Source organism: Myotis davidii, unplaced genomic scaffold (assembly GCF_000327345.1).
Source record: "Myotis davidii unplaced genomic scaffold, ASM32734v1 scaffold290, whole genome shotgun sequence".
NCBI lineage: Eukaryota > Metazoa > Chordata > Mammalia > Chiroptera > Vespertilionidae > Myotis > Myotis davidii.
This window is the reverse complement of record NW_006285049.1, coordinates 216,499-239,329: the sequence shown is the minus strand read 5'-3', so window position 1 is coordinate 239,329 and position 22,831 is coordinate 216,499. Positions and strand designations below refer to the sequence as shown.

The 22,831-nt window shown below is 42.0% G+C and overlaps 2 protein-coding genes across 5 annotated transcripts in view; one reads left to right on the top strand and one right to left on the bottom strand.

Annotated features, from left to right (window-relative positions):
- The window catches only part of LOC102754482 (cytochrome c oxidase assembly protein COX14), a 2,960-nt gene extending 150 nt beyond the window's left edge, over positions 1-2,810 (top strand). The window contains exons 1-2 of one of the 3 annotated variants that reach the window (XM_006755443.2): positions 11-96; positions 2,404-2,810. In XM_006755443.2, coding sequence (XP_006755506.1) covers positions 2,412-2,585 — 174 coding nt within the window. In that variant the 5' untranslated portion in view covers positions 11-96; positions 2,404-2,411 and the 3' untranslated portion in view covers positions 2,586-2,810. The other 2 variants (XM_006755442.2, XM_015558566.1) reach the window with 2 other exon arrangements.
- Positions 2,811-16,021: 13,211 nt separating this feature from the next.
- Positions 16,022-22,831, bottom strand: part of CERS5 (ceramide synthase 5) — a 19,444-nt gene continuing 12,634 nt past the window's right edge. The window contains exons 9-11 of one of the 2 annotated variants that reach the window (XM_015558565.1): positions 19,620-19,776; positions 18,229-18,337; positions 16,800-16,891 (exon numbers count right to left, since the gene is read on the bottom strand). In XM_015558565.1, coding sequence (XP_015414051.1) covers positions 16,884-16,891; positions 18,229-18,337; positions 19,620-19,776 — 274 coding nt within the window. In that variant the 3' untranslated portion in view covers positions 16,800-16,883. Of the gene's footprint in view, positions 16,892-18,228; positions 18,338-19,619; positions 19,777-22,831 lie in introns of both variants that reach the window. The other variant, XM_015558564.1, reaches the window with a different exon arrangement.

Below are 22,831 nucleotides of genomic sequence, written 5' to 3'. Positions count from 1 at the left end.
AACAGTGTCAGGTGCTGCGTCAGGCTGCGCGCTCTGTGCTGGCGAGACGCGGCCAGTGGAGGCCTCGGTTGGACGGGAGGGAGCGGCAACACCCAGGTACGCCGTCTGCTGGGGCGAGCTCAGCCGCGCCAGTTCGGCCGGCCTGTGCTGACCGCATCCTCCGTGCCCTTGACGTCACCGGTGTATCCTGCACCGCGGACGAGGCGATTTGCACTGCGTCCAGCTCAACAAGCTCCTTGCAGCTGTAGGTCCTGCCAAACCTTGACTCCAGCGGGGTTCTTGGCCCTCCGCGCTCCGACTCTAGTAGCTCTGACCTTGGGGAGGGAGGGGGGGGGGGCGCGGTCAGCGTTCCTGGCCCTGCTGGGGTCCTGGCTGAGAATTTGCTTTTTACTTAATGACTTCCAGTTCAGTGCACAAAAATTTTACCCGAGGTTTACCTGTGACCTAGTCATCTATTCCCATCTGACCAGCCTTCAAGGCACATAACTTTGCAGTTGTGGTTCCCAATTTTCATTTTGGCCCAGTGCACCTGAAAAATGCAGCGCGCTTCCGTCAGTGGCAGTTACTTGATGCAGCAGAGACTTTCAAGTAGGAAGAGGGATATAGTTAGATGAAAAAGCCCCCCAGAAATATCTGGCATGTTCTACCTACTTTCTATCCCTAATGATTTTGCTTCTTCAAACTGGTGTTTCCTTGGCTTCTCTCTCTGGTCTTATCCCCTCCTTTGGTGTCACTTGTTACCTCCCAGGAGCTGTCCCGATTTGCATATCCATCTGCCTGGTAGACATCATCACCTGAATATTGTGCTGAGCGTCTTAATTTTAAGGTGTCCAAAACCCAGCTCATGATCTTCTTGACTGACAGTGCGACCACCACCCTGGTGCACACATCTGTTTCTTCTTATTTGTTAAGTGTCCCAATGGACAGTTTCCTAACTTGGAGATATTTTCAGCTTTGCCCTAATCCATTCAGTTAATCTTTTTGAACTTCCGCATCTGTCTTCTTTTCTACATCCTGTCTTAGCTCAGGTATGTGAAGAGTTTTTTAAAATTTGAAAATAGGAACAATCTTAGGTTGGATTAGACAAGAGAAGGAAGTGAGATTCTAGATACCAAAATCATGTCTATTAAGTCTTCTGTCACTCTTTCAGCCAAGTTGTACCATCTTGTTTCTTGGCTAGTGGTTAGCATCTGGCCAGGGTTATGGGGAATATGAGGGGAAAGAAGAAGTAAGGGGGAGGTTGAAGGTCGGCAAGTCTCTTAATATTCTGCTCTCTCTGTGTGTGTGTTTTCTTCAGGCTCACAGCTTGGGGTCCTTTCGAAGCTCAGATAACCTCATCTTGAGATTGTGCCATTTGGTTTTCTTCCTCTGACCTTATTGAGAGTCACTTGGAATTATAATTCAAGGAAGCTATGCCTCAGCTCAGCTTGGGGTCCACCTTCAAGGACTGGCTCTAAGGAAATGTTTAGCCATTAGAACTCACTCGGGGAAGCACTTATACCTCACCCTACTCCTGACTCCCTAAGCCAGCTAATCCTGAGCTTTTCTTCTTCCAAATTCCTGACTTTTAAGAAACATATTCTCACTCATTTCAGCTAGTCTTTTAATTCCAGTTCCCTCAACAAAGAGGAGTTTAAGAACACATTCATAGTCCCAAACTGAGGAACGTTTTGTTCAGGATGAGAGGTTGCCATGCCAGACTTTGTCTTGTTCTCTAGCTCAGAATATCCAGGGAATGGTTAAATTAGAAGTAATTTATCTCATGCAAATGTGAGTTAACAATTTGCTGGGGACTCCCGTTTCTTTTTAGCCGTTGGGATAGGTGCTTTGTGTTGTGTTTGGAACTTAGAATTAATGCTGTGGAAGGTTGGCACTGTTTCAGGAATATTATGGCTCAAACAGATGCTTGAGGTGTAACCTGGGAACCTAACCACCGTAAGATTGTTTTTATGGGAAAATAAATTGGATATTGCCTAGAAGGTTCCCATTTGATCTCCTACAGAGAATAATTTACTGCTAATGTTTAATCCCTGGCTACCTCCATTAATTGCCCGTTAGTCAGAAAAACTGATGCATGCTTAATGTACCAGTTAACATTTCTGGGTGGTCCGTACCAGTCACTTCTTTCCAAAAACATGGAGGGTGAGGTGTTAGCTGTGATGTCATTCAGATTCACCTGGTTCCAGCTGTGTGTCTGTGTCTCATGTAGATTTTATTTGCCCTTTTGAAACTTAGAATTCCCAAACATTGTCTTCCATTGTAAAACTCTGCATCCATGTAGGGGCCATTCAGTAGAGTAGACAGACTAAGCAGGGTGCACAAGTTATGGAATGGCTTTAAACAGGGAAGTGGGCTGGGCACATGAGACCTATCCTGGTATCTAAATTCAGTCTTTCTTTGTAGGGGACGACATGCCAACTGCCAAGCAACTAGCTGACATTGGCTACAAGACTTTCTCCACCTCCATGATGCTGCTTACTGTGTATGGGGGCTACCTCTGCAGTGTTCGAGCCTACCACTTTTTCCAGCAGCGCAGCTCCCGGCGCCAGGCTGCAGAAGAACAGAAGACCTCAGGAGTCCTGTAGAACTGGGGCTCTTTTCGTTGACCAGAGGCCTGAGGCATGCTGTGGAAAGAGCTCACCTACAATCATCCAAATCAAGAGAACCAGGGCCTTAATGGTTTTCAAGTCCTGCTGGGGATAAGTGTCCATGTTTTCTCTGGAACTGCCAGTTCAAGGAGGCTATCAAATCGTAACAGGAATTGGGGCAGGAGGAGGCACATGCACAGACATTAAATATTTTGTCATGTGTCTGTGTCTTGGTGTTTTTGTTTATTTAAATAGGCTACGGACCACAGAGGTGGGCTCTTAACTACCCGTTTTCTAGTCATAGACTGGATTTCCACAATCTTGAGCTCTTAATACCCATGAAGTGGGTATTATACAGTTTTAGGAGTGTATATCAACTTTCATGACCTCAGAGAAATGACTGTCCTAGCAGCTGTATAAATCCCCCGAAAATTCAACTAAAGACCAGAGCTCTTTGGTCAGTGACCATTTCTGCACCAACTACTGTGTCCAGGTAATGGGATACTCTGGCCAGCATTTAAGGAAGGCAGAGGCCCTTGTTTAACAGTCCTCTCAAAATTGCTCTAAGTGGAGGAGGCTCAATTCCCAAAAGGAAGGGTTGTTGGGCAGCCTATAGTAATACAGTTCATCTCCTTAAGTTCATTGGGTGTAGTGTTAGCATAAGGGTCGATTTCTCACTGTTCCACTATACAGGAAATCAAACCTGCAGGTCTTATTACAGAGCTGTGAAGAGGATTTGAAAGAAAACTATTCAAGGTAAAACCCAACTATGAAGAGAGGTATTGTTACCACCATTCCATTTTGAGCTTTGAGATTTACTAGTTCATGTCCTTGGTGATCACCCCAAATACCAACCTCCTTGGACACCTTTCCTTTTTCATGCTCTTTGTGCATATTGCTCTGACTTTTGTCCCTCCTAAACCTTCCACCTAAAAGCCCTCTTCCATGATTAAAAAAACTGAGCTTTAGTCCTGGCCAGTGTGCTCGGTGGTTAGAGCATCAGCCTGTGCACAGAAGGGTCTTGAGTTTGATTCCCAGTCAAGGTCATGTACTTGGATTGCAAACCCCAGCCCAGTCGGGACCCGTGCAGGAAGCAACCAGTTGATGTGTCTCTCACATCTCTCTAAAAATGTATGGAAAAATATCATTGGGTGAGCATTAACAACAACAAAAACACAGCTTTAGCCCTGACCAGGTAGCTCAGTTTGTTAGAGTGTTGTCCCATACTTCCTGGTTGTGGGTTCAATCTCTGATCAGGGCACATAGAAGAATCAACCAATGAATGCAATGCATAAATAAGTGGAACAACAAATCAATGCTGCTTTCTCCCTTCCTCTCTAAAATCAATAAAAAAAACCCCAAACCACCCAGCTTTCCTACATTTTCAACCCTTTTACTCCCATCCTCTCGGTGTATTAACCAAGGACTACTGCCTTTTCTGCTTTCTCACATGTACAGTTATGGTCACCATTCTCTCAGCTGTCCCCTGTGCCACTTTCAAAATAGTACAAAATCAGTCTTTTTTGAGGCGATTTCTTACATTCTCATTTCCATTCTATTCTAGAACTTGGAGACTTCAAATTGTTTGACTCCTTTAATTTTACTCCAATCTGTCAGTCCCTTATTGGCCTAAACTTCTTTCCTGTCCAGCCTATGCCCATAGTTGGTCCCCTAAACAACTTCCCTGCAGTCTCTGCCTCCATCCTTAGCCTTCTTAATTCTACTCCTTGCTCCTTTAGTTATCTCTTCTCAGTATATAAACTTGCTTAAGGCCCTCCACCCCCAACCAGAACAAACTATGAAGATTATTTCAAGAGAAGTCTCACATGGTAGCACTTCGGAAACGAAGTTCCTTCCACCTCCACCACTTCATTGAAATTCTGTCGACATCCCCTCCATTGTGCCACATACACTGATGATTGGAGTCCTCCCCTTACTGTTTCCTGAGGCATTAAAGCTTTACTTTGGCTGCAGGAAGGGACCACTATCTTGTTCCCTTTTACCACTTTGATTTTTCCTTTTCATTTCCTCTGCCTACTTTAAACACTAATGTATTACAAAATTTTGTTCTTGGCCTATTGCTCTTATTTTGTATTTTTCTCAGTTAATCTAGGTAATTAATGGTTCTAACATTACAGAATGTAGTTAGGTGCTCAGTGCTGGTATCTTGGCTCCACCATTATAGCTATCTGGTAATTGGCCAGTTATTAACTCTTTTTAAAAAAATATTTTATTGATTTTTTTACACAGAGGGAGAGGGATAGAGTCAGAAACATCAATGAGCAAGAAACATCAATCAGCTGCCTCCTGCACGCCCCCTACTGGGGATGTGCCCGCAGCCAAGGTACATGCCTTGACCAGAATCGAACCGGAATCGAACCTGGGACCCTTGAGTCTGCAGGTCGAGGCTCTATCCACTGAGCCAAACCCGCTAGGGCCAGTTATTAACTCTTAACTCCCCAGTTTACCTTTGTCAAATGGGGATCAAAAAATAATTCCTAAAAGATTAGAGTATTAAATAATTCATATTGAATATTTAATATTCTGTCTGGCACATGGTAAGCACACAGTATCAGCCATTAATGCCTGTTGCTGACTTCCAAGTCTGTATCTTACAGGTCGACTTGAGTTTCAGGTACATCCAATTGCTTGATATATCCACTTGAATTTCCTATAGTTCTAACTTGACAGGTCCACAATTAATAGCATTTTTTCTCATCTCCAGGACTTACTTGTGGTTTCTCCCTATTTTAGTTTATGACACTATCATCCAAGTCAGAAATATGGGGGAGACTTATTAGACTACTAGAGGCCCAATGCACGAAATTTGTGCATGGGTAGAGTCCCTAGGCCTGGCTGGCGATCAGGGGCGATCAATGGGGTGACTGGCAGGATGATGGGAGTGGGGGGTGCTGGCACCCACCTTGGCTGGCCTGGTGTAACCCTGCCCCCCTGCTGCTGCCACCGGTCACCTCCCTCTGCAGGGCAACTGGCAGGGTAATGTCCCCCCGCCCTTCCCCCGCCTCCCCACATCCATCTTGGCGGGCCTGGGGGCAGCTCCTGTGTTGAGCGTCTGCCCCCTGGTGGTCAGTGTGCATCATAGCCACTGGTTGTTTCACCAGTTATTTCACTGTTTGGTCAATTTGCATATTAGGCTTTTATTATATAGAATTCCCTGCACTCTAATCCAAACCAGGTACTATTAATTTTTACCATTTAGATATCCATTTAATCAATTCTACACTTATAAATTCTTGCTTATTCCTTTTTTCTTTTTTAAGAGAGGAAAGGAGAAATATCAATTTGTTTTCCACTTAGCCATTTCTCTTATATGTGCTCTGACCGGGGATCGAACCCACAACCTTGGCATATTGGGATGATGCCTATACTCTCGCAGGTTTTTAGTGGTCTTGGTTCCAGTCTTGACCTCATCAGATTAATTTGCCACATTTCCATCAGAGACATCTATTGGAACAAATTTGATTATGGCATTCCCCGGCTTTAGATCGCCTCTAACGCTCAACCATAGACAATAGGTTAAAGAATCCCTGACCTATAGTGTCAAGTCCAGACTCCTTAGTATGGTATATGAGGTCCTTGGAGCTGACCCGCCTCATCCTTTGTTTTAGTAATATCAAACTGCCTGACTGGTTGCAGTTTCTTGTTTTCATGCCTGTTCATGCTTCTTTCTGAATAGAACATCATCTCTACCCACCTCCCTATCCTCTCTTTTTCCAAAAAGGTTTCTGTGACCCTTCCCTTTACATGCTGAGCCTAGTGTCTATAAAAGATAACACTTTTCACCCTCACTGGTTTGGCTCAGTGGCTAGAGTGTCGGCCTACAGACTAAAGGGTCCCAGGTTTGATTCCAGTCAAGGGCATGTACCTTGGTTGTGGGTACATCCCCAGTGGGGAATGTGCAGGAGGCAGCTAAATCGATGTTTCTCTCTCATCGATGTTTCTAACTCTCAATCCCTCTCCCTTCCTCTCTGTAAAAAATATATTTATAAAGAAAATACTTTTCATATAAAATTATCTTTTTAAAATTGATTTTAGAGAGAGAAGATAGAAAAAAACCACATTGATTTGTTGTTTCACTTATTACTAGTATCTAGGGGCCCACTGAGAGCCATCTCATTAGCATACAAAAAACAATTATCACTCTGGAGATTCCAAGGTCTTAGAAGCTCTTTGCCAAAAATCTAGGATGAAGGCGAAATACCTATCTTTCAGACTTTGAGTAAAGCAAGTTATTTTCTGTAATGTGAATGGGCCTCATCCAATCAGCTGAAGGCCTTAAGAGCAAAGACAAGGTTCCCAGAAAGGAATTAGGCATCAAAACTGTAACACAGAAACTGCCCGAAGTTCCAACCTGTAGATCTTGGATGCAACACAACTCTTCTCTGAATTTCCAGCCTGCCACCTGCTTTACAAATTTCAGACTTACAATTGTATAAGCTCGTCTTTAAAATAAATCAGTCTCATTCTTTTTAAAAAAAGTGTTTTTATTGGTTTTTAGAAAGGGAGAGGAAGAGAGAAACATCAATGATGAGAATCATGGATTGGTTGCTTTCCACATGCCCCCCACTGGAGATCGAGCCCGCAACCCTGGCTTGTACCTTAACAGGAAATCGAACGGGGACCTCCTGGTTCATGGGTTGATGCCCAACCACTGAGTCACACTGGCTGGGTGAAATCAGTCATTCTTGCTCTCTCCAGGGGTAGGGAATGTCCAGCCCAAGGGCTGTATAAGGAAGGCCCTCAGAATCATTTGGTCTGGCCCTGCCAAGGCATTAGGGGTGAGTTGAAAATGGTTCCCCGCACCTGCGTGAATCTAACCAGGGGTGGGCAAACTTTTTGACTCGAGGGCCACAATGGGTTCTTAAACTGGACAGGAGGGCCGGAACAAAAGCATGGATGGAGTGTCTGTGTGAACTAATATAAATTCAAAGTAGACATCATTACATAAAAGGGTACGGTCTTTTTTTTTTTAGTTTTATTCATTTCAAACGGCCGGATCCGGCCCGCGGGCCGTAGTTTGCCCACAGCTGATCTAACCTATTGGTTCTGTTTTTCTGGAGAACTCTCATACAGTAGATAATGCCAGTGTACATCTGTCTAGTCTTGTTTCCTGGCCTAGGTTCCAGCCTGTCCCTACCTCCAATTGTCTAACAGTCATTTCCACTTAGAGCACCTACAGACATTTCAAATATAGCTTGTGAAAACCTAAATTCAAGGAGTTGTGTAGTATTTACTGAGCACAAACTAGCTGTATTTAGTAAGAAAGAATAGACATATTTGCTGTCAAATTAAAATGAATATAAAGTTCTTCAGTTATTACAGTAAATATCAATTAACTGAATTCTCCCATTAAAAGACAAAGACTAGTAACAGAATAGCTAAAAAATAAAAGTCGTGTAGTTTCTAATAAACAGCTAATAAATCACCCCAGACAGCAAAGCCCTGATGCTGCCAAAAAGTTTAGTATTGTTGCCTAGATGGCTTTCATAGAGCACTCATTTGAGTGAAAGCAGATTCCAATTTGTCTTTTTTTGTAGGTCTACGGCTGTGGTTAAAATCTTGGAGGCCTGCCCTACGAGAGACCTTACTGAACTAGAAAAAAAATAAATGTATGCAGATGACTGAGGTGAAGGTGGTACAGATAACCTTAATATGTATCCTTACTACATACTGGCCTATGTCAACTCATAGGCCCCCCTTTCTTAAAAAAATATTTTTATTGTTTTTCAGAGAGGAAGAGAGAGCGAGAGATAGAAACATCAATGATGAGAGTCATCTATTGGCTGCCTCCTGCACACCCATTACTGGGGATCAGGCCTACAACCCAGGCATGTGTCCTGACAGGGAGTCGAACTGTGATCTCCTGCTTCATAGGTCAATGCTCAACCATTGAGCCACATCAGCTGGGCTAGCACAGCCACCTCCCTACCCCCTTTTATAAAGCCATTTCCTGTACCTCTGTAAGGTCAAGTCCCAAGTCCTATTATAGCCCTCTCTATAATTGCTTTTACATGACCAATTTTACTGCTTTAAATCTTCAGGGGCTCCCACGACCTAGCATCTAAAATTTAATCTTCAGCCTTAGCCAGTTTGTTTCAGTGGATAGAGTTGGCCTGTGGACTGAAGGGTCCTGGGTTTGATTCTGGTCAAGGGCACATGCCTGGGTTGCAAGTTTGATCCCCAGTGGGGAGTGTGCAGGAGGCAACTGTTGGATGTTTCTCATCACTAATGTTTCTTTCCCCCTCCTGTCCTGTCTGAAATCAATAAAAATATATTTAAAAAATAGGAAAAAAATAAAATTTAATCTTCAGCATGATAGTTAAGGTTCTTCACAATCTGCCCCAAACCACCTTCTTATTGTCATCTCCTGTCACTTTGATACAACTCCAACAGATTAGTTCCCTCAAACTACCATGTACTTGTTTTTACATTAAAAAAATTAAAATTATTCCAAACTTATTGAAGAGCACCAAAATTAAACCCATCTTACATCCTTCTTCCACAAAGATAAATGTTATCCACCCTTCAGTAGCTGTACATGTCTGTACCGTTGCTATGGAAGTACCCTTAATATTATTTGGGGATTAAAAAGGTAATATTAATTGCATCAACTGAAACATATTCTTTTGCAACTTGACTTTTTCACCCAACACTGGTTTTTGATCTTTATCCATTGTGCTGGTTAATTTTGTCTTCACTGGGCTATAGATAGTGGTTAAACAGTATTCCTGGTACATCTCTGAGGGTGTTTCTGGTTGAGAATAACATTGGTATCTATAAAATGAATAAAGCAGATTGGCTGCCCCAATGTGGTTGGGCCTCATTCAATCCATTGAAAACCTGAATAGGACAAAAATTGGAGAAGAGAGAATTCTTTCTCTCCACTTGACTGTCTTCAAGCTGGGACACTGGTCTTCCCCTGCCTTCTAACTTTGATTGGAACCATATACTCAGCCTTGCTGGGACTCCAAATCCTGAGGTTTCTCAGCCTCCATATCCATGTGAGCCAGTTCCTTATACTAAATCTTTATACACACACACACACACACACATTTAACATATTTTATTTTTTTTAAATATTTTTATTGATTTCAGAGAGGTGGGGAGAGGGAGAGAAGCATCAACGAGAAAATCATTGATCAGCTGCCTCCTGCACACCCCCTGACTGGGGATCTAGCCTGCAAACCAGGAATGTGTCCCTGACTGGAATCAAACCTGGGACCCTTCAGTCCGCAGGCCAATACTCTCTATCCACTGAACCAAACCAGCCAGGGCTATATTTTAAATATATCTGTATGTACGTATATATCCTATTGGTTCAAACTAATACATCCATATTGACAGGAAAACTTAGTCATTTTAATTGCTATACAGTTGATTCCTGAATGTGGGGATTAAGGGTGCTGATGCCCCCAGTTGAAAATCCATGTATAACTTTTGACTCCCCCAAACTTAACTATAGACGTCCACAGGGAACTGGTTCTGGGACACTCCCCCCGCCCCCACTTCCAGATATCAAAATCTGTGAACGCTCAAGTTTCATGTAAAATGATGTAGAACAGTGCATGTAGTCAGTTGTCTGCATCTGAGGACTGAAAATATTTTTGACCTGCGGTTGGTTGAATCCATGGATGCAAAACCTAGGGATATGGAGGGTCAATTACATATTTATTGAAAAAAATATGCATATAAGTGGGCCCACACAGTTCAAACCTGTGTTGTTCAAGGGTCAGTTGTAATTCCAATTGTATGAACAAATCAATTTATTCCATTCATCTAGTGAAAGATCAATGAGCCATTTCCACTCCCTCTCCCCCCACCCCCCTTATAAATAGCAATGCAATGTGTATCCTTTCATGATTTCTTGGGCCCATGTGCTAGTTTCTCCAAAAGAGGAATTATTTAGTTTTACTAGTTATTGCTTTTCCAAAGTGATATGTCAATTTCACTCTCACCAGTAATACTTCCACACACTGTTGGTGTGGTTTCTATTAATTTTAATTTACATCACTGATTTCCAGTAGGTTGAGCACCTTTTTATTAATTTATAATCCATTAGCATATTCATCCTCTAGGAACTGCCTATTCATATTCTGTGCTTCCTGCACCCACAGCCCCTCTTTTCTTTTTATTGGGTTGTCTTTGCTTAGATACAGTCTGATACTAGTATTTAGTTAGCTATGTGTTGCAAGTTTGACTGTGATAATCTTTAAAAAATTTTTTTTAATTGATTAGAGAGAGGAAAGGAAACATCAATCTATTGTCTTCCACATGTGCGCCCATTGGAATCGAACCTGAAACCTGGGTAACATGCCCTGATTGGGAACTGAACCTACCTTCTGGGTTATGGGATGATGCTCCAATCAAGCCACACCAGCCAGGGCTGAGACAATCTATTTTATTTGGGGGTGGTGGTAATGGTATAGGAATCCCATGTTGTCTGCACCGTCATGTATATGTCTCTCCAGAGAACAGCCCATGGATAACTGATCTGAGACCAATTTTTATCCAAGTTCTTACCTAGGAATGGGTGTGGGCTGAGATGTTTCCCAGACTACATAGGAAATATATCTTTAGATTCTCAAATTCACATGAAATGTGGGCCCAGAATTTGAGAAAATTCTTCAATTTCCTGAACCACAAGTCCAAGTATTTGAACTTCTTTGCTTTCTCTTTTTGCCAACTGAGTGAATTTGTTAGTTTTCTCCCTTTCACTAAGTCTGTTGCTTTTTCAGGGTCTCAGCCTCAACTGGAGGTCTCAGTTCCAGCTTTATGCATGGAGCCAGTCTCTTCTTTTATGGTCAACATTAAAACCCAAGTCCTTGAGTTATATGCCCATTATCCCTCCAATAATTGCAGCTGTTTGCCTTTTGCCCTCGCTTTCAATTCCTCTCTTTGCGGATTTTGTGACCTTTTCTTGGAACCTTAGCTATGCATTAAAAAATCGATGTTTCTCTTTCTCTGAAAATAAATAAAAAAATTTATATTTAAAAAAACCTTATCCGCCACTCAGGCTATTTTAGAATGCATTAAGCCAGAACTATCTATCATTTACTAGTATTCTCACATCTTTTCTAAACATAATACCTTTCCATTCCTGTTTTCCAAGCAAAACTCTACTCATTTTCAATGGCCCAGTGCCACTATCAAGTTTTCTCCCACCTTGCCAAGAATAATTTAGGATAGTTCTTATCACATGTCTCTTTTTTCCCTTACAGGGTTATGAGCTCCTTGAGGTTAGAAACCAGATCTTGTTCATCTTTGTGTCCCTAGCTTCGGCCGCAGTGCTTATCATAAAGTGGGCACTTAATAAATGTTTTATTGAACTGAAAATATCCCTTTGCATAGATAATGAATTTAAAATCTGAAGAACTTAAAAAAAAATTAAGTATGAATAACTTGGTTTAAAACGAGCATACTATCAGCCACTAAATTCATATAATTATTTTTAGGATTGTGATAATGTGAGAGTTCATGATAAATGATGAGCAATCTAAGTTTTTTAAAAAATTAAATTTGTGCCTGGTCAGGTGGCTCAGTTAGTTGAGCGTAGTCCCATACACCAAAAAGGTTGCAGGTTTGATTCCTCGTCAGGGCACATGCCCACATCCTGGGCTGGATCCCCAGTCGATGCATAGGGGAGAGGCGGCAGATTGATATTTCATAACTGTAATGTTGCTACTGTTATGAATTGAAATGTAAATATCTGATATGCAGGATGGTCTTAGGCAACCCTTGTGAAAGGGTCGTTCGACCGCCAAAGTGGTCACGACCCACAGGTTGAGAACCGCTGCATGAAGAGCTAGCATCTATCTCACAATCCCTTGAATCTAGGTGGTCCCTGTAATATAATACAATGGAAGTGATATGTGACAGTTCTGGATGACACTCTTAAATGGCTTAGCAACTTATGCTTCCTGCCTCTTGGAGCACAATTACTTGTGCAAAGCCCAAGACATGGAGCGGTCATGGGCAGGTACCTTAGTTGACAGCCCTAACTGAATTCCTAGGAATCGGCCAACACTAACTTCTAGCCAGGTTAGTAAATCATCTTAAACATCCAGCCCAGTCCTGACTGGTTTGGCTCAGTGGATATAGCGTCGGCCTGCGGACTGAAGGGTCCCAGGTTCGATTTCGGTCAAGGGCATGTACCTTGGTTGTGGGCACATCCCCAGTGGGGGGCGTGCGAAGGCAGCTGGTAGATGTTTCTCTCTAGTCGATGTTTCTAGCTCTCTATCCCTCTCCCTTCCTCTCTGTAAAAAATAAATAAAATATATTTTAAAAAAAACAAAAACAACAACCATCTAGCCCAGTTGTCTTCATATGACTATTCCCAGCTGCCATCACACTGGAGTCACATGAGATACCTCCAGCTGAGCTCAACCAACCAAACCATGAGAAATAATAAACTGTTCTTTTAAGCCACTGTATTTTAGGGTGGTTAGTTACATGTAGTAATAAACAACCATACTATTCACTTGTGAAATGGGGATAATCCTACCTTTACAGAAGTGTTCTTAAGTTCACTTTTTGATGTAGGTAGAATCATGTTCTAAGCAGTAAAACACTATACAGACACGTTATTTTTTTTTTCAATAATAAAGTTAAAACCTTTTATATTAAACAGAGGAGAGGTAATACCTTGCTTCTCTCATCAATATTCCTAGTTCTCTGGTACAGATGATGTGAGTCTGCATCTAACCAGCACTCCACAAATTTGTGTCCTTCCTCTCAGGCATGAAAACTTCCCAGGCCATCTATAAAACTAGCCTCATGACTGTCTTGCTGCCCAATAACACTTTTATTCACACCCACTAGCACCCTTTCTCTCACCCACTTTATTTTTTTTTCTAATATATTTTTATTGATTTCAGAGAGGAAGGGAGAAGGAGAGAGAAATAGATAGATGAGAGAATCACTGATTGGCTGCCTCCTGCACACCCTCTACTGGGGATTGAGCCTACAACCTGGGCATGTGCCCTTGACAAGGATCTAACCTGGGACTTTTCAGTCCGCAGGCTGATGCTCTATCCACTGAGCCAAACTAGTTAGGGCTCTCACCCACTTTATGCATAGTTCCTTCTCAGAACAAGACCCTGTTCCTATAACTAACCCTAATCTCCATTCACTTATCCAAGGCCAACTCTAATCAGTCTATGCCTCTGACTAAATGTTTCTTCAACCTCTATTCTTCCTCATTATGAAGTCTGGATAGTGGTTAAGAATAGAGATACTGCCGAAACCGGTTTGGCTCAGTGGATGGAGCATCGGCCTGCGGACTGAAGGGTCCCGGGTTCGATTCCTGTCGAGGGCATGTGCCTTGGTTGCGGGCATATCCCCAGTGGGAGATGTGCAGGAGGCAGCTGATCGATGTTTCTCTCTCATCGATGTTTCTGACTGTCTATCTCTCTCCCTTCCTCTCTGTAAAAAATCAATAAAATATATTAAAAAAAAAAAAGAATAGAGATACTGTGGCCCTGGTTGGTTTGGCTCAGTGGATAGAGCATCAGCCTGCAGACTAAAGGGTCTCAGGTTCGATTCCACTCAAGGGCACATGCCAGGTTGTGGGCTTGACCCCCAGTGTGGGGCATGCAGGAGGCAGCTAATCAATGATTCTATCTCATCACTGATGTTTCTATCTCTCTCTCCCCTCTCCCTTCCTCTCTGAAATCAATAAAAAGATATTAAAAAAAGAAAAGAATAGAGACACTGTGTTTGACTTTTTACTAGCTGGCTGACCTTAGGCAAGTTAATCTTTTTTTGCTTCATTTTTTTCATAAGTAAAGTGCTTTATACAGTGCCTGGCATATAATAAAAAAGCTATGTGTTGGCTATTTTTATTATACCACTTGGTTGCATCTTTACAAAACAACTGTTTAAATTTCAGAAGGTCATATGCAGGTACCTTAGTTGACAGCCCTAACTGAATTCCTAGGGATTGGCAACACTAACTTCTAGCCAGGCTAGTAAATAATCTTTTTTTTTCTCCTCTGGAAAACAAAATACCTATCTTCTCTGACTTTCAAAAGCATTTCATTCATATTTTACAATTACTAGTCTATTTAACAATATGGCAAGTTGAGGAACTAGGTGTAAGACCTTAGTCTTTTAAAAATATATATATTTTAATTGATTTCAGAGAGGAAGGGAGAGGGAGAGAGACATAGAAACATCAATGATGAGAATCACTGATCAGCAGCCTCCAGCACATGCCACACTGGGGATCGAGCCTGCAACCTGGGCATGTGCCCTAACTGGCAATCGAACTATGACCTCCTGGTTCATAGGTTGACGCTCAACCACTGAGCCAAGCTGGCCAGGCTAATCTTACTGACTACATATGACTAAATTTGTAAATTTTATTTAGGACTTAATTTTCCCCTACTCCATAGTAAGTCTTTTTAAAATCCAGCCACTCAGTAAGCTAAGTTTAGTAGGGTCAATATCCCTATATTGTCAGTGAACATCAAGTGAGTCTCTGATTCTTAGAACAATAACCTAGTTTGTTCAATTTGCATCCAAATTCCCTGACAATGAAATACTCCATATGTCTTAATGTACAGAGAGCACCTGAAAATATTTATGTATATTTTTAAAAATATATTTTTATTGATTTCAGAGAGGAAGGGAGAGGGAGAGGGGCGGGGGAGGAGCCTGCAACCGAGGTCCAGCCCTTGACCAGAACTGAACCCGGGACCCTTTGGTCCGCAGGCCAATGTTCTATCCACTGAGTCAAACCGGCTAGGGCTGAAAATATTCTGATATGAATATTCACTAAGTAGAAAACTATCCTAAGAGATTAATACTACTATTCTTAAAAAATATTTTTTATTGATTTTTAAGAGAGAGAACAACATCTATATGAGAGCAGAACATCAATCAGCTGCCTACCGGGGATTGAGAGCACAATGTGGGCATGTGCCCTGACCAGGAATCGAACCAGCAACCTTTTTGGTGCATGGGATGACACCCAACTGAGCCACACCAGCCAGTGCATACTATTGGTCATTTTGCCCAAGGCCTCAACTAGAGAAAAACCTGGGTTAGAAACACTGTTTCTCTATGGGCTAAAAGAGAAAACATCTGCTTAGATTCACTTATCATAATCTTAAAATGTTAACTGGCAGTATCTGTATTTTTAACTAAAAGTATCTTAGCTCTTCAAACTCTTTGTTGGTTTGGTGATATACATGCTTTAATCCGCTCAGTATTTTTTCTTGTGACTACTATACATGTTTATCTTTTCTTAAAACATAAAGTCCTAAAACGTAGGCATTCTCTTCCCAGCATGTATAGAAAGGAAAAATTTGGTATCCAATGGCTTCTAGAATCAGACCTGAAAAAAATCCTTAATTGGCTTATGGATTCAGGGAATTGGGGATAGAGTCACTAAAGGGTTGGAGATAGCAGAAGAGGGTGGAAGCACTTTTAATCACAGAAGAGTAAACAATAATATAAACTGTTAACAGCTCACCCAGTGGCTGTTGTCCTCCTTCAGCCCTCTGCTCACCCTCTCCCATCCCCCACTCCCTGTATACTATTGAGTAAAGAGCAGGGTTATCAGCAGCTGTCCCTGTCACTACCAGGTGGTCGGAAGGAGATCTAGCTAGGGGTCACAGCAATCCTGGCCATCCATCCATGGCTATCTGTTTCTACACAACTTCATGTGAAATATTCCAGCTCTGAAGGAAGAACAGCGCAGAAACAACTTGGCTGCTCCATTCAGATGGCCAGAGCCTCAAGAGTCATGGGCAACAAAGGAGGTGATAGTCCAGAATCAGTATAATTCAAGATGCAGCCAAATCCGGGATTGAGGTGGGCCAGGCAAGGCTGGAGGCCCCAGTTCAGATTTGTGCCCCAACCCAGGTAATGAAACTCATGCATATACGCACGCGCGCACACACACACACACACACACACACACACACACAGCAAATATTATTGAAAGAACCTGGAGGCTATTAAATACAAAATGGCAGAGTTTTTTAAAAAAGTGAAAATATTCGCTTCTTTGATTCTCCTCAGTGCCTGCAGATCCCTAGTCACAGGAGTGCAGGTTTGGGGAGGCCCAAGAAGAGTAGGTGGCCAGTGGCCCTACAAGTCCATGTGCTTAAGTCCCCTTACCAACCATTTCACTCTTCAGCCCAGCAGCTGCCTCCCATGTGACCATTCACCCAATTGGCACCATTGCTGGAGCTGCTGCCACAGAAGCTTTTTGTGTTGGTGGTCACATCTTCTTCCTCTGAGCTGCTCTCCACATCACTGCGATCATCTTTAGACACCTAGGTGGGATGGGGCCAAAGGTAGGAAAGGTGAGGACAGAACTTTTCTGGAAACTTAAGACAAAGCCCACAGAGCCCATGTTTGGGCACTGTTCCCAATTTGGCCTACTTTCTGGTGGCACCTGACTCAAAATACTATCTGAACCATGGCTACTGTTGTGAATATCCTTTGCCTGCTTCCTGGGTTTCTCTCTCATCATTTCTGTTTTTATTCTCTATGGAATAAGTAGCTAGTTTGTTTGAGGGGTGTATCTTTCAGGACCAGCCTAAGAGAGCTGAAATCATTCCCCGAGTTCTGATTTAGGTTTGAGGGATACTCCAGACACCCTTTCTCTCCTTCCATCTCAAAAAATAGAAAAAGGCCAACATAAATAATGCATATGACTGTCATCATTGTGTCTATCTTCCGGTGGTAATGGTGATTGCAATTATTCACATTGGTTATCCTGAGTTGTGTTCTGTCTCCAAAACTGTTCCATACTGGGCCTTTTTCAGTAGTTCTAGTCTTTCTGGGCGCAATTAGCAATATCCTATGATACTATTTCTCCAATCTTCTCCCTTTTCCTGGAAGCAAGATCACTTCCCTTGTGCAACTTCGGCATCCCCAAGATCCACATGGTGAAAAATGGATTGGCAGTCAAGGGAGAAAGAGTCCCAGTCCCAATCATGCTACTATTTGTGAATCTTGACTGCTTAACCTCAGGTTTTTTGTTTTATATTTTCAAATGAAGAGTTTGGATTAGGGCAGTGTTTTCAAATCTAAATTATCCTGAATATCAAACAAAATATTTCAAATTCTCTACCATGGACCATAAAAGTAAAAGAGAGAAACCCAATGAAACCTATGACAGATTTCTGACCTCCAGAACTAAAGGATAATAAATATGTGCTGTTTTTAAGTAAATAAATAAAGGTGAAAAGGAAACAAAACTACTTGTTGTTTCCAAGAAGTGGGGCACTTGCTTTGGTTAGCCCTAAGATCCGATGGTTTATAATAGCTGTTGACTTCTGAACCCAGATAACTAATTGATTCCTGATCTTTAGAAAATTTCTACCAGAGAGCACAGTGTGTCTAGATCTGAAGTAAAGGGAGGCTCAAAAAGGGAAAGGGGGAGGAAAAAAAACGGAAAGGAAAAAAAAGAAAAGAAAAGAGTAGACTCCATTCTTGCCTCCATTTAGGAAAATCTGGCAGCTTGAGCTCCAGTCAACAATGGCCCCATCAAGGTCAGGAGAGTGGGCATGCTTTCAGAAAACACAGGAACAGGAAGGAAAGCAGGAAGGAAGAGAAACACAGAAAGACATGCTTCAGTGAATACTAGAAGCACAGATACACTTACATGCAAGAGACGAAATTGTCCAGCTCCCGCCAGGCATAGAAAAAAGGAAGGAGGTGAGAAAAGAGTGGAGAATACAGAATCTGGGTGTAATTCTTCCTGGGTAAGTCACCTGGTCAGGAAAGAAAAGCGGGAGAAAAGAGATGTCTGTAGCTATAGTAAGATGCGTAGGTACACTGAGCAAGGTCTGTAACCAATTGCAGCCATAAGGAACAGACATAACAGGTCCTACATGCCCAGGTAACATTCCATCCCTTTGTCCTAGAGTCACTGTGTCCTCTAGCAGAGCCCCTCCCCCTTGGGATTCTGTATTATTGAAAGCTGAATCCCCAGTCCTTAGGCTGATTAAAGCCCGACTGCTTTAGAACTTGGATTCGCTTATGAATTTTATCATTAAATGACACTTCTCTCTGTGCTTTTGGGCTCTGGGCATAAGATGGGTATTGGAAATCCTAAATACCCTTCTCACTTAAGACCCCTGCCTCATACAACAGTGGGGTGAGGCCAGTACTTGGTCTCTTACATAATCCATATCTTGAACATCACAGTGTGGTCATCTTGAGGTGGCTTGTGAACCAGCGCCATTCCCTAGGCCAGCTGTTCTCAACCTGTGGGTCGCGACCCCTTTGGGGGTCGAACGACCCTTTCACAGGGGTCGCCTAAGACCATCGGAAACACATATATAATTACATATTGTTTTTGTGATTCATCACTATGCTTTAATTATGTTCAATTTGTAACAATGAAATTGGGGGTCACCACAACATGAGGAACTAGGGTCGCGGCATCAGGAAGGTTGAGAACCACTGCCCTAGGCAATCTCTGCTTTTACAGTTTTTATCTTGGAGCTCTGCATATGATTTCCTTGAAAAAAGGCTCCTCAGCTAAAAAACAGAAACAAAAATATGAAATCTACTTCCTGTTCATTATTTAACAACAGTCATTTCTAAAGGATAGGGAGAAGGAAGAGCCTTCCTCTTACATCTAAGTCATGTCCTAAAAGGCTAAACACTCATACTTATAGAAAAGGTGAGCCCTAACTGGTTTGGCTCAGTGGATAAAGCGTCGGCCTGCAGACTCAAGGGTCCCAGGTTCGATTCCGGTCAAGGGCATGTACCTTGGTTGCGGGCACATACCCAGTAGGGAGTGTGCAGGAGGCAGCTGATCGATGTTTCTCTCTCATCGATGTTTCTAACTCTCTATCCCTCTCCCTTCCTCTCTGTAAAAAATCAATAAAATATATTAAAAAGCAAAGGTGAAAACTATGGATCCCTAGGCTTTTTGCTGGGTCCTCTTGGTAGATGGGGCTCACCAGGCTAGACTGAAAGAGGTCTATTGAGTAATATCCATCTTTCTACTCAGTCCCAAGGAAAGAAGCCATCTTTCATCCTCACCTTTCCTCGGATCAAGGCTTTGAAAGCAATTCGCGCAATTAGGTAGGACCAGATGACATGCAGAACCTGTAGGATCAGGAGAAGGCCATTGAAGAGCCACCAGGAGGGATAGGGCCCAATCATCTCCCAGCTCTCAAAGAGGGTTGTGTTCAGAATCCTAGAAGAGGGAGACCAGCGGTCAGATTGTAGAGTCCAAGCCAGGCAGATAGGGATGAAGCTGAGTTTCCTGACAAGCAGAACCTGTGTTTTCTCCCTGTACCTTCTCTCAGTTGAAGTTCCATGAATATTCATCCACAGTGAGAAAAGAATAAAGGAAGGCAGCCTATGAAGTTTTCTATCATTAGGGATAAGGGGAGATACAAATACACTCAAACCTCAGTTCTCGAATGTCTCCCATCTTGAACAAGTCGGTTCTCGACTAAGCTGTTCATGGAAAAAATGTCTTGGTTGTCAAACAAAACTTTGGTTCTCAACCCAACAACCCTTTCATGCTGTATGATCAATCACGAGTCTCTCAGGTGACCAACAGGAGAGAATGCGTGAGTATGAGTCAGTTTACCGCTAAACCTCACATTGTTAACATTTCAGGAAATTGTGCTATAAATATATATATATATATATATACACATACACACATACATACATATATATATTTGCTTTAGTTGCTGCTTATTATTATTAAATATTATAGTAAGTCACATGGGTCCTAAGAAGGTTAGTGATAGCAAAGTGAAAAAGAAAGTTGTGAGAACGATAGAACTTAAAAAAGAAATAATTGCAAAGTATGAGAGAGGTATTTGCATATCTAATTTGGCTACTAAATATGGCATGATGAAATCAATAACTAGTACAATTTTAAAACATAAAGAGGCCACCAAGAGAGCTGATGTTGCTAAAGATGTGAAAGTGCTCATGAAACAAAGATCACAGGCAATTGAAGAAATAGAAATTGTTGTTGATTTTGACAAATGAAAAGCAGCCAGTGAGGTAGCATTTCAGAGACAATGATATGTGAAAAAGCGAAAATGCTGCATACTGAACTCCTAAAAGATACCCCTGGAATGAGTGTTGAAAGTGATTTGTTTAAGGCTAGTAGGGGATAGTTTGATAAATTTAAGGAAATAAGTGGCATTCATAGTGTAGTCAGGCATAGAGAGGCTGCTAGCTCTAACACAGTAGATGCTGATAATTTTGTGACAGAATTTCAAGAATATGTAGAGGCCAAAGGATTTATCTGTTGACCTTCAGAGGGAATAGCAACAGACAGCAGCTGAAGAGCTCTCTTCAGAGAAGAAGGGGAGGGATATTCCTATTTCACTAATCAATAAGAATTCAACTGTGATGAGACAAGCCTCTTCTGGGAGAAAATGCAAAGAGGACTTAGATCACACAGGTGAAGTCACTGCCAGGACACAAGCCGATGAAGGACAGGATGACGTTTTTGTTGTGTGGGAATGCAAGTGGGGATTTTAAATTGAAGCCTTTACTGGTCTCCATTCTGAAAACCATGAGTTTTCAAGAAAAATAAGTTGTGTGTGATGTGCAGGGCTAATAGCAAAGCTTAAGTAACCAGGCAATTTTTTTAATTGAGTGGATTCATGAAATTTTGCTCCAAGTGTGAAGAAATACCTCTGGGAAAAACTACTGCCACTCAGAGCACTTCTTGTAGTGGACAGTGTTCCCTCCCTCCAGGCTTGGAGACTGAGGTGGTGGAGGAGTACAGCTTCATCACTGTTAGGTTCTTGCCACCTAACACAACTCCTCTTATCCAGCCCATGCACCAGCAGGTCATTTCTAATTTTTAAGAACTACACAAAGGCACTGTTTCAGAGATGTTTTGAGGTGACATCTAAAACTAGTTTAACTCTTGGGGGGTTCTGGAAGGAATAGTTTAACATTCTCACTTGTTTGAGGCTCAAAGACAAAGCATAGCGGGAAGTGTCTTCCAGAACCATGCAATTGGCCTGGAAGGAATTGTGGCCTGAGTCTGTTGCTGAAAGAGACTTTGAGGGCTTAGAGGATGAGCCTATGTCTGTTGTGGAGGATATTGTGTCTCTGGGCAAGTCCATGGCTTGGGGGTGGATGATGATGATGGTGAGGACCACAACACTGAGCTGACCTTCAGAGGGAACAGCAACAGACAGCAGCTGAAGAGCTCTCTTCAGAGAAGAAGGGGAGGGATATTCCTATTTCACTAATCAAGAAAATGTTTGGGAAATGAGGAGAAATGCAAAATTTTATTGAGAAATATCACCCTAAGAAGTAGTAAATCATGCAATAAACTTGTTCAATCACAATGCAGTGTTTCACTTCAGACAAGTGTTAAAATGCAGATAAAAACAAACATCATTGAATAGGTTTTTAGTGAGACAGAGGCCCAGGGAGCCTGAACCAAGTTCTAGTGGAGCAAAGAGACAAAAGAGAGAAAGAACCCCAGGAGAACAGCTACCTGACATTTTTTATGGAAGGGGACTCCCCTTCCCAACAATAACATCCCTCCATTCCCTCCTCTCCATATTCAGTCATTAATAGCTCTCAACATTAAAGGTAAGTTCTAGTATGTATGCAAATTTTTATTTTTTACAGCACATTTCATTTCCTCTTTGTTAAATTTTCATTTACATTTCATGTCCTTTTTGTTTGTAAAGTGTTTATAGATTAAACAGTACATTAGACATGTACTACATATAAGAAAGGTTAAAAGAGGGAATCATTTGGGGTCTGGAACAAGTTCATTCAATTTACTAATTAAAAAATGGGAAAAAATGATTTGGTTTTTGAATAAACCACTTCTTGAACAGCCTTACGGAATGAATTAAGTTCAAGAACCAGAGTTCCACTGTATAAACCATAGGAACTGATGGAGTAAGTTATATTATTAATTACCTCAAATATGCAAAAAAAACTGGGACAGCAATTTTAATCGTAATCCTAGGACTTAGATCCCCAGACACATATAGAATAGTTGGTAGCTGATTCCCTCAGACTAAGTGTGCTCTCCAATCGACAGAGTCACTGACTTTGTACCATAAAGTAGTGAGTGTAGAAGTGAGAGGCATGTGTGTGTATGTGTGTGTGTGTGTGTGTATGTGTTAGTCAGGGTGGGAGAAAGGATATGAGCAGGAAAACAAGCAAGAGCCTGAGAATTTTGTGATCAGCACAAAAGAACACAAATGAATTACTTAGGCATAACATGAGGACTTCCCCAGAGA